Genomic DNA, 11,484 nt, shown 5'->3' on the forward strand with positions numbered 1-11,484 from the left:
CGCCCCCATGTGAAGTGCCCGCCGATAAACTCTGCCAAAGCCCCACAGTCTTGCCAGGGCCCAGCCCTGACCATCGTCCCTACAATGCCCCTCTCACCTTCCTCTAGGAGTAGCCCATCCGACAGGGAGCTGTCATCAGAGGCACTGAGCTCTGGGAAAGCCAAGGGGAGAGAAGAGATGGAGGTGAGGAAATCAACCCACATGTATGGGGAGTCAGCAGTGCAGAAAAACCCAGGCCTGACCCCACCTTCCCAACAGATGCCTTATCAGGAAATGCCAACTGTGTGTCAAACACTATTTTGGGTATGAATTTGTTACTTGGAAGTAGAAAAAAATTCAGAAGTCAGGAGCAAGGAGACAGGAAGCCCGATTTTAATCCTGGCTCTGCTATTAACTTTGTAACCTTGAATAAAGCCATTTCAACGCTCTGGGCCTCGGTTTCCCCATCGGGAAAAGCCAGGGCTTCCTGTGGTGGGGCCTCCCAGCAGGGTGAGGCAAAGACAGAGTCGTTTTGGAAGGCCCTTGGAATGAAAGAATTAGCTAACTTTTCTCTGGTCTTCTGCTATCACAAATACAGTTCAACTCCAGGACCCCAAATGGCAGAACCCCACAGAGGACTTTGAGCTGTGGGGAGGTGGGGCCAATTCAAAGTAAGGTCTGCCAGCTGGTTAAGGAAGGTTCTTTAACTGGTGACATGGCCAGTCTGGAGGACGGGAAGTGTGGCTTCTGCAGGACGCAGCCACAGCTGTGCCCCAGGGAAACTGAGGGAAACTGTCGGCCACAGCCTTTGCGCTGAACCCTTCAGATATTCAGAACCTGCCTCACGTGACCTGGATGGAACTCACAGAGCATCTTCAACTACGTTTGAGAACAAAGAGGAGGAAAAACGAGCAGTCGCTGATATTTCTGTAGTGCCAGCACCTGTCTGAGTGCTTTATTTGTATTAAGTCACGTGCTCCCCCAACAACTCTGAGATACACAGAGTAGGGGAAACTGAGTCTTGGAGGAGGTAAGTAACATGCTCAGGTGAATCCGCCAAAAGGTGCATGAGTCAATTCACACCCAGCAGTCTGGCATCGCCGGGCTCTTAACCAGCTCTCCTGCTAGCGGCATCTAACGAACAGGTCAGTACCCAGAAAATTCTACTAGTAAACAGTTCCAGCCATCTTAAAATCCTTCATAACAGAGATGGGCAAACTACAGCCCTGGGGCCCAATCTGGTTAACTGGCCGTTTCTATAAGCAAAGTTTTATCGAATTGCAGCTCCAAGGGCAGGGGTCAGTAGCTGTGGACAGACCGTGCAGCCCACACAGCCTAGAACACGTACTGTGTGGGCCTTTAGAGACCTTTTCAACCTCTGTCCTTAAAGGGAGTAGCTTAAAGGGAGTAGAACGCAGGAGCCCTTAAACCTTGCAGGGCACCCCGCTCCAGTAGCAGGGTCGGCCCTACACACCGTGTGTCCCCGAAAATAAGACCTAGCCGGACCATCAGCTGTAATGCGTCTTTTGGAGCAAAAATCCATAGAAGACCCGGTCTTTATGATATGATATGATATAACATAATATAACATAATATAATACCAGGTATGATAAAACATAATGTAATGTAATATATAATATAAAATATAATAAAATATAATACCGGGTCTTATATTAATTTTTGCTCCAAAAGACGCATTAGAGCTGATGGTCCGGCTAGGTCTTATTTTCGGGTAAACATAGTACATATGCCTCACACTAGCCTTTGCTTTGGGGTTCCATCGAGAAGGTACCCTCTTCTTGAGTTCTGGTCTCCTGCCTCTTATCTTTGATGAAAACCTGGGGAGTAAAGGTTCTTATTTTTCGCTAATGTCCAGCTGAAGAAATGGTGGGACTCTCACGGTTAGGGCCAGCGAGGGGACTGGAATCAGACTCATGTGTTTGGTTTGAATATATGGTCTGAGAAGACAGACATCAATCCCCGTCACCCCTCATCTGCAAGAAAACAGGCAGATCAGCGTTTCACAGGCCAGGCGCATGTGATGCAGGAGGGGAATGTGGAGAGCCACTGCACACCCGCCAGCCAGACCCTCGAGGTTCCTGAAGGCGGCTCACTGACTCAGCCACACTGCCCCAACCCAGCCCTGGGGCCCTGGAGAACAGAGGGAGAACGCAGGGCTTATCTTGCTTCAGAGGCCTGAGCCCAGCAGTGCTGTCGTGCAGCCAGGCCAGAGCCCTTCCAGCCAGAGAAACCTGGCCATGTGAGCCTGGGTCACTCCTCTGTCTGGTCACATCCTTTCTACCCTAAATCAGGGATGACCTGTGGGTACAGGTCTTCTGAGACCTGCACTGTGATCACCGCCTGCCTGAGGCGTGGGCCACAGGAAGGGCTTGCGGGTTCTACACAAGGTCCCAACCTGGGAGGACAGTGGCCCCGGCAAAGAGCCTGAGGGTGGGAGCAGCAGGTGATTCTCCCAGCCCGTCCAGGCGCCCGTCCAGGCCTGGAATGCAGTTCTGCCTCAGGGCTACCACCCGCATCCCCTCCTCCAGTCCCCTCACTACAGCCAGAGGCCTGGGACCCATGAGAGGCCTGGGGAAGGCGCCAAACAAGGGCACGATGCCCTTGGAAGGGAGTGCTGCAAGTCTGACCTGAGGAGTTGGGTTTGGGTCAGGGGGGAGGAAAACAGTCACACCTGAGGGCTCAGAAACACATCCTGGAAGGTAACCTGGGCTGGACGCACTGATGCCACGGATGGCTAGCCCGGGGCCCAGACAACTCACCAGGTGCCCCATAACCACTGGTCACCAGGCCTTGGGGCTCAGGGACTCGACCAGAGAAGGGGAAGTGCTCCCCTATTGACCAGGATGATTCTGGAATCTTAAGGGATTGTGGGGCAGGGCACTGGGGCTACTAGATTTCAACCGAAACAGCCCACGAGTAGCCGTGGGCCCTGAAACCAGCGGGGAGCTGCTATGCACAGCAATGGTGGGCCCCTGGACGGCTCACTCAGGCCAGGGGGACATCACCACACCACAGAGCCACAGGCCCATGCCAGCCAACCAGCTAACTCAGATAAGTGTCTCCCTGTGGGCCTGGAGTGGCCCTGGAGCCTGCAGGAGAGGAACCCTTGGAATCAGCACAAGACCAGCCTGGGCACGAGTCCTGCCCAGGAAGTCTGCTGGGGGGCGGTGGGTTCTGAGCAGGATGTGGAAGGAATGAGTGGGCTGCTCTCTAAGGAGCTTGGGGACAGGCTTTCTGGGCGTGGGAAGTCCTCTGCTGAGGCTTGTGGGGAGGCAGGGGGTCAGCATGGGGTGGCTCTGGAGCCTCAAACACAGTCGGGCCACACAGGCCAGGCTGACCGAAGGCAGTGGCTGCCGTCCCCCACATGTCTCCCAGAGGCCGGCGGCCGCAGCAGGGCACACTCACCAGGGCCCAGGGGCACCCGCCCGCTGTGCCGCCGCCGCTCGCCCAGGCAGCGCTCCAGCTCCCGCAGCTTCCGCTCCTCCTGCAGCACCGCATGCTTCCGCTGCCGGCGGGCTTGCCGGCCCAGGTTCTCCTCGCAGCTCAGGCGCCGGGCGGCCTCAGCAATCTGCAGCTGCAGGGCCAGCTCCCGCTCCAGGCTGCTCAGGGGGTCCTGGGGGGTGGGGGCAGTGAGCGTGGGAGGCAGGGGGACACAGAGGGTGGCCCTGACCTGATGCTCTGGACCCTGGCCCTAAACACTGATGTGGGGCACAGGGTGGGGAAGGGAGGTGCCCTTGAGCAGAGTTGTCAGCCTGGAAAACTGGCACGGGACCCACCCACGAGCCTGCCCGCTGAGCCAGGCTGGGCAGGAACCAAAGTGGAACACTTTCCCTCCTGACCCCAAAGGGTTGGGCAGGGGAAACGGCTGCCACTTACACCGCAGGGAAGGGCTTCTGGGAGGCTTGCACCACCTCCAGCCTCCGTCCCAGGCCCAGGAGGATGAGGACAGCCCTATGGGCCAGAACAACCTGTCTGAACAGGCCACTGTCTCTCTGGGCTGCATGAGCTCCTGACTGGTGTGCCCACTAGGGGGCCAAACCAATGTCCTCCCCTGAGTTTCCAGCTCTCTGCCCCCTGGGGTGGCACACCTTCCCCAGGGCCATCTGGGCCCCACTTAGTGGGTGCCCCTCGTCCACACGGAGCCATGTGCCCTTCCTGCCAAGCACCGGAAGCTTCCCACTCCAGACGTGATGTCGGGCTCAGCAAACCACCTTGGGGGCTGAGGTCCTCACCTCTCTGGACAAGGCCTTCTCGTCCAGCTTGTAAGCTGCTCCAATCCTGCGACGGACCTTCGGGGCCTTCTCCCCTGGTTTGAGTGGGTACTCAGCTGGCAAGACGCCTGTCAGCTCCTGCAGGGGAAGCAAGGTCACGACACACCCCTCTCCACGCACCTCCAAGAGGAGCGTGTCCCCGGGCCTGGCCCAGCCCACCTTCACCAGCCCCATCACCCAGGGTGGGCTCACTGGGGTCTTGAGGCTCCCTCTGCACCCCTCCTGTCTCCTTCAAGCCTCCTCTGCTCGCCTCCTCCAGACTCTGCCCCGGCCCTGGCCCATCTCACGCACCCCCACCTGACTGGGCTCCATCCCTCTGCAGCCCTTCAGCCCTTCTTCCCCGGGCTGCCCAGTGGCCCGGGCAGGGACTACGGGCACCATTCCCCCATCTGACTTCCAAAATTCTCCCTTCCCTCAGGCCAGCATCCCAAAACGGGACTCCAGGCCTCTCCCGAGTAGCCCACGTGTGGGTGTGACCCAGGCGATGGAGCTCACCGCCTCCCGCAGGCACAGCGCCCGCAGCTCCTCCAGGCAGCCCTCCAGCCTCTCCTCCAGGGCCCTCTGCTGCTTGCGCACCGCGAACGTCAGCTCCTTCACCTCCTTCACCTCCTTCAGCTCCTTCAGTGGGGACACTGGGCTGTCCGGGCCTGGGGGCAGAAGCCATGCACTCAGGGAAGCCTGGCAGGCCATCCTGACCAGCCCAGGGGAGCACGCACACATACGCATGTACATACATGTATGCACGAGCATGCATGTACACACATGTACATGCGTACACACACACGCCTATTCTCTCTTGTCCTGTCAGGACAGGGCCAGCCTAGGTCCACGAACTTGGGCCATCCAGAGAGACAGGTCCCATCCAGGAGCCAGGGAGGGTGTTTCAGCTGTGTGATCACTGAGGCCGAAGTTGAAGATGCCGGTTCCAGATGCGATCAAATCGCCAGGACGGAAAGCTCTCCAGCCCTCCCCATGTCTGCCCCCAGCAGAGACCTCGCCCAGCCTCCCACCCCCCTCCAGTCCTCCAGCATCTCAGCCTGGCCAGCCCCGGGGGCGCACCTGGGGACTCCGAGAGCCGGGCCTTCCTGAGCCACTCACCAGACTGCAGGATTATGCCACTGTCACTGTCGCTGACCTCATCCTTACTCTCCATGGTGGACTTCTGGGGGGAGACTGCACCGCGCAGGGAGGGCTGACACCGTTCCCAGCCTGAGCCAGGACGTGTAGGCGGCCTGGAATTTCCCCAACTTTTAAGAGACAATAACAAAAAAGCTACGTGTAAACCCCCTTGGTTCCAAACAGAGCTTAGAGGGCAGAGGGCATGGAGGTGAGGACCATGCTTCCTTGGGTGAGCATAGATGGGGGTTCTCAGCAATGGGGGTGCACAGAGAGAAGGCTCTGTGGGCCCCACCACCTTACCTGCTCCCCAGGGGCTTGCTGGGCCCACCACAGCCCCCCACTGCCTCCTACCCAGAGAGACATGTAGGCCCAAGTAGTTAAAGAGTAGAGGTGGCCCCAGGAATTACTGACCCTTGGGAGAAGGTCAATAAGGAGAAGAACAAAGGATAGGGACAAGGAGAAAGGGTGGGGGAAAGGAAAGCAGGAAGGGGACAATGTCCCCAGGAGGCATGCCGGTCCCTATAGGGCCAACTGTCCTCAGCCAGAGGACCCGGGGAGCCCATCCTGCTGCCTCAGTCGCTGGGCTCCGGGCATTCAGCCAAGGCCCTGGGCTGGTGCCCCAAAGCCCAGGCTGCCCAGTTCTCTGGACCAGGATATTCATCCGAAGGCAGGTGCCAGACAGCTAGCTGTCCCAAAGCCTAAACCAACTCCTAGGACACCAGCCATGACCAGGAGATCCCTTGAGGGGAGTCGGCCTAATCAACCTGGACCTCTTGGACCCCACAGCCAGAGGAGCCCCGGGGGTGTATGTCAGGGTTGCTGGGGGTGGAGGGAGGGTGACAAGAGCAGAAGCTGCCTTCCTGGGCCTTGGGGACACTGGGGTGGCACGGCATAGTCCCAGCATCACCAAAACAACACCTGCTGCATGTCCCCTCACGAGTCCACACCCCTGGTCGGCCCAGCTGGCTGGGCTGGGCAGCTGTGGTTGCAGTGCTGCAGGGGTGGGGAGGGCGGGCGGAGCTGGGCGGGCGTCTGGAAGGAGCCCAGCCACCTCCTCACTGAGTCAGCCCATTAAGCAACAGTCCAGTCCCCACAGAGTTTCTGTCTAGAGCTTATCCTGCCTCCGAAGGGCAGGGGCCACGGTGTGGGTGCCACCAGGAGAAACACGGGCCTTGGGAGAGCAGACACAAAGCAAGGCAAAGCAAGGCACAGAGAGGAAGTCCCCCTGCCCCCCAGCAGCACCTCTGCCATTGGAGACAGAAAGCGCAGAACAAGCGAGAGGCTTTCCAGACCTCCGTAAACACCACCGCCCGTCAACGTGCACAGGCAGAAACAACTGAGAACCACAGGAACCTGCATTTGGGGAGTTCAGTTCCAATGAAGCCTCGAGAGGGGGTGGCAGGGTTGAAAAAGAAAGTTTATGTGTGGCCTTTGTAAACCTGTAGACGAGACTGGCCATATGTTCTGGGACCATCGTAGGGGAGTCACCCCGGCCAGTCTGTCCATCCCTCCGAGGAGATGAGAGCCAGAAGTCACTCTCCTCCCATCCTGCGGCCTCTGACCCTCCCCACGGCCAGGCCAGGCCCAGCCCCAGAGCCAGGCGGAAGCCAGTTTCAGCCAGCTGGGGACTGGGACGTGGAGGGGTAATGTGTGAGGGGAGCCATTAACTAGCCACACTTGCTAATTAATTATTAACTTTGGAAGGGATTGCCTTGGGAAGTTGTGCCACCCACTTCAGGGACTGAGATGGGGGGCTGAGCAGACACCCCTTAGCAGCCTCCTCTCCCCCAGCCCCTACCCCCCAGGTCAGCTGGATCTGGGGGGGGGGAGGCACTGCCCTCAGGGGTCCCAATCTGGCGCTGTGCCCACCAGGGTCGCACTTCCTGCTCCAAGCACAGGCCTTGAAGTCAGGAACCCCAGATTGGAGTCTGTTATCTGGGCAAGTCACCCCACCTGGCTGGGCCCCGTTTCTCCACAGGCACAATGGATATGAGCCAGTGGCTAAGGCCCGTCCAGCCCCCGGCCTGAATGCAGACCTCTGGGACCCTGTCAGACACACCATTACCTCCTCTGGCCCTGCTGGCTACCTTCCGCACAGTGGGGACAAGTCTCAAGCCCACCTTCACCCAGGAGGGCATGGGGCTCCAGCCGAGGTGTCTCAGGCCCTGCTTTTAGGCAAAGGCAGTTTGGGGAACGTCCACTCCCTCCCCACAGAGAAACCTCTGCCCTCCGGGACCTCAGCTCCAGTCCTGGGCCCTAAGGAGCAGTCTGTCCGCTTGACTGAACAACGTCCCCAGGAAAAGGCAGAGGAGGAAGAAGGGGAGTGGAGGGGGGAATGGAAACTCCGTGCACCCTCCCTCAGGGCTCCTCTCCTCAATCACTAATGTACCCCGCAGCCCAGGTCCTCATTCCTGCTTCTCCCTCCTCCTGGGGAAACTGAGGCCTTACCACTACAAGGCCAGGTTCCACATCCGGTCCCACCAGCACCCCCAGCGCCCCTGGGCCCTAGACGGGAAGGGGAGGTGGTGCTGGCCAGCACCTGAGCCACTCCCGGGCCAGCCTGCCCCTTGGCCCCAAGGACCTGTTCCTCCAGCTGCCCTTCCCTCACCTGCTCTGTGTGAATCCAGGAAACAGCCCCAGTTCCCAGGTCAGGGGGCCGACAGGCGTCGCATGTCCCCTGGGGTCTCCCAGGCCACAGGACGAGCTCCTGGCACTCTCTCTCTGACCTGCTCCCACTCTGCACACACTGGTCTGCCAGCACTTGGCCTGCCTCCCTCCCAGGCTGCTGGGCCCGGGGAACCAGGTTGCTTGTTATGACTTGAGTCAGAGGGAGGAGCAGGTGAGCTAGTCCCTCCCTAAATAAACCTGCGTGGCTGCCACAGGGCGTCTGCACTTCCGGGCAGCAGAGGAACAGGGGGAAGGGGCCCCCCTGGGAGCAACGGGGTCCCGTCTTCATGGCCTCTGGGGCACTGGTGCGAAGGGCTGAGGTGAGGGGCTCCTGTGCCCTCCTGCCCTGACCCTGGCTCCCTCAGATGGCCACAGTCCTGTACCTCAGTTTCCTTTTCCAGAGATCCGGGCACACAGTCCCCCCAAAACAGGTGGAAGGGCTACAGCCACGGAGGTGGGGGGTGAGAGGGGGGAGGCAGGTACCAGCAAGAAACTTATAAACTGACGAGGCCAGGTCCTTGCTCTTCCCATATACAGAAACGGAGACCAAGCCTGAGTTCTGTCTCTCCCAAGTCAGCTTAGAAACCTCAGGAAGGCAGTGACCCGGGAACTCCATGTGGGGAGATTCTGGGGCCCCAAAGCAGGCCCGGCTGCTTTTTATCCCCAACGTGTCCCCCAGGACCATCAAGACCATCACTTCCAGGTTTATTACCGACATCCATCCTTCAGCAGGGTCCACGGGGACCCAAAGCCCAGTCCTGTCCCCTCCTCCCCAGGAGGGCCACTGTCACCCCAGGCTCTAAGCCCATTCCTCAAACTCCAAAATGGAACTTGTTCCCACAAAAAAATAAGCTTCCAGCTCCACCCCCTCATTGCCCCTCAAGCAAACACTGTTGGAATTCAGCCTGTTTTACTGGGGAAGCAAAGGGCTAAGGCCACCTGTTGCCTGTCCCCAGCAAGCTGGAAAACAGAAATGCTGCGGATTAAGGACTGCCCCCTCAAGACTTCACTCCACCACCTCCCTTTCCCCCACTCTCTGTTCTTCCTGCCACAACCCCCCTCCTTGGGATCCAAGCACAGCCTAAGCCAGCACTGCTTCCCTTCCCCACCCCCAGAGTCGGGATGAAGGAGAAGTCAGCTCCACTAAGGACCCCCAGTGGAGCAGAGCTGGGTCACCCACCGAGCTCCCCTTGCTCCCTCCCCTTCCCCAGCACCCCCCTACACACACCCAGCTCCCCTTCGCATTCCTGCACACACCCTCTTTCCAAACAATGGAGGCCTCCAGGCTGACCACCTCCTTCCCTCCCCAGGCTGAGGCTGAGGGGCCCCTCCAGGGGACAGCCCCTCCAGGGGACAGCCCCTCGGATGGACAGGAGCCAGCTCTTGGTCGAGAGCCTGTAGCCCTCCCCTCCCCCCATCCTAGGAAAAACAACAGGCGCCCCCACCCCCCACAGGTTTGTCACATTCTTCCAACGTCAACCAGAGGAGCTGACTAGGCACCTAATTGACACCCTCCCTCTACCTAGCCCATCCCCCAGCTCCAGGTGGGGGAGGATGGGAATTTCTGGAATCAGCTCACAGCGTAGATTTTGACACATAAAATAAAATGAAGAAAATGACTGAGAACCAATTACGTTGAAACACAGTTCTAGAAACAAACCAGGAAAATACGGAGTGACGGATGTGCACCTTCACCGACATTCCCCAGGATCCATCAGTGGGGAACGTTGCAAAGTGATGAGTGGACAATATTTCAGGGCAGCTACAACTGCAATGTGACAGGAAACTGTGAATTCTATTAATCGCAAAGTCACAGGTGCTGCCATAGCTTCTCCCCTGTCACCGCGGGCAAAGCTAAAGGTGATAGAAAAGAAAGATGTGGGGTTTTTCCCAGGAAGTTCATGAACCCTCTGAGTTCTCTCCAGATGCTTTGGGGCCCCGGACCCAGTTAAGAACCCCGCCTTCCGGGGACCCCCCATCTGCGCTCAAAGACCCCCTTGTTGCCTCTAATTCACAGGCAGTATTTCCCAGTGCAGCAGAATCCGGGGTTTGGAGTGGGACTGGCAAACCCACTGTCCAAGACCCCAGGCCCACTGGACCTGGCTGTGCCCTGCCATTCAACTCAAAACACCATGGGAAGATGGGCACTCCGGGGAACTTGGGGTTCAGTGTCCCCACTACCAGCCAGTCTAGGTCAGGGGGCTGATGGTTGCCCCACACCGCGCCGCCAGCTCGGGAGAACGTGGATTTCCCTCGCCTCACATTAGAGGACTTAGAATCTGACCTGCGATCGGGGAAAAACCCCATCTCTTTAGGGTTGTCAGTTCCTAAGGAAAAGTCCTGAATCAGAAAAGCCCTCCACTCCCCAATATTGTGAGAAGTTCCTTCTGATCCGTGATTGGAAGTTCTTTTAAAGCCAGGGCCTCTCCTACGTCTCCACTTCCCCACCCGCACCCAGCAACGTCCAGTCTCGGGCGCCCTGGAATTCCACCGAATGAATTAACAATCAGTGGTCTGCGCCGGGCCAGCCGTGCAGAAAGCTCGAGGGGAACGGGCCGGGGACCCTGCAGGCGAGGGGGTGGGAGGTGGTTCTCCCACCGCGTTCTTCCTCCACTCTCCTGCCTTCCCACTGGGAGAGGTGTTCGCCTCCAGCGAGCGGCGATGGCGTGGCGGGGACGGGGAACCCCAGCTGGCCCGGAAGGCGGCCTGAAACCAGACCTCTGGCTTTCCTTAAAAGCCCCTTTGTGCGGTCCACCCTCTCCCCTCCCCCACCGCGCCCTCCGCAGCCAGGCGGCCGGGACTTTGCTCCTTTTGTTTGGCTGCTTTCTGGCTTCCCGGAACCTGGCCGGCGGGGGGGTCCCCAGCACGGGGAGGGTCCGAGGAGAAAGGTGGAGGCGGTGGAAATAGGCGTTCGGGGTAGGAACTCAGAATTCCCACCCCCTGGCGAATTCCCCCATTCCCTGTAGGGGCCCCTCCGCGAAGGCCGAGGGCCGTGGGTTCAGGGGCCGGTCCCCCGCTCACCGGCCGCGGCCCCGGTTCCCTCTTACCTGTCCCTCGGAGCTGCGGCGCCGCGCGCCCGCGCCCGCGCGCCCGGGTCCGACCCCGCAGCCGCAGGACCCGCGTGTCCAGGCCGCCGTCCCTCCCCCCGGCCCGCCCTCCCCGGAGGTATTCCATTTAACTTCGGCATTGCAGCATCCCAAATGTTAAAGATCCCAAGACATCTGTCCCCCGGGGCGTACCAAGGCGCGGAGGAGGGGGGACGCCGCGCGCGGGGCTGCAGGATTCCCGCCCCGGAGTCGGGCGGGGCCGCGTGCGGGCCGGGACGGCGCCATCGGGGGTGGCAGGCCTGCGGGGGCACCGGCTTCGGGGGCGAGGCCCTGCCCCTCCGCCCGATTTCGGGCGCCCGCGCGCGGGACCCCCCCGGCGA

At 59.7% G+C, this 11,484-nt stretch overlaps 1 protein-coding gene across 4 annotated transcripts in view; it reads right to left on the bottom strand.

The window, feature by feature from the left end:
* INAVA (innate immunity activator) overlaps positions 1-11,209 on the bottom strand; it is a 17,722-nt gene extending 6,513 nt beyond the window's left edge. For 2 of the 4 annotated variants that reach the window (XM_081038966.1, XM_081038967.1), the window contains exons 1-6: positions 9,718-9,840; positions 5,370-5,518; positions 4,767-4,918; positions 4,233-4,349; positions 3,406-3,613; positions 98-151 (exon numbers count right to left, since the gene is read on the bottom strand). In XM_081038966.1, coding sequence (XP_080895092.1) covers positions 98-151; positions 3,406-3,613; positions 4,233-4,349; positions 4,767-4,918; positions 5,370-5,518; positions 9,718-9,758 — 721 coding nt within the window. In that variant the 5' untranslated portion in view covers positions 9,759-9,840. Of the gene's footprint in view, positions 1-97; positions 152-3,405; positions 3,614-4,232; positions 4,350-4,766; positions 4,919-5,369; positions 5,519-7,998; positions 8,699-9,717; positions 9,841-11,104 lie in introns of those variants that run through there. The other 2 variants (XM_081038965.1, XM_081038968.1) reach the window with 2 other exon arrangements.
* Between the last annotated feature and the right edge of the window lie 275 nt (positions 11,210-11,484).

Source organism: Rhinolophus hipposideros (genome assembly GCF_964194185.1).
Source record: "Rhinolophus hipposideros genome assembly, chromosome: 26".
In the NCBI taxonomy this organism is placed as follows: Eukaryota; Metazoa; Chordata; class Mammalia; order Chiroptera; family Rhinolophidae; genus Rhinolophus; species Rhinolophus hipposideros.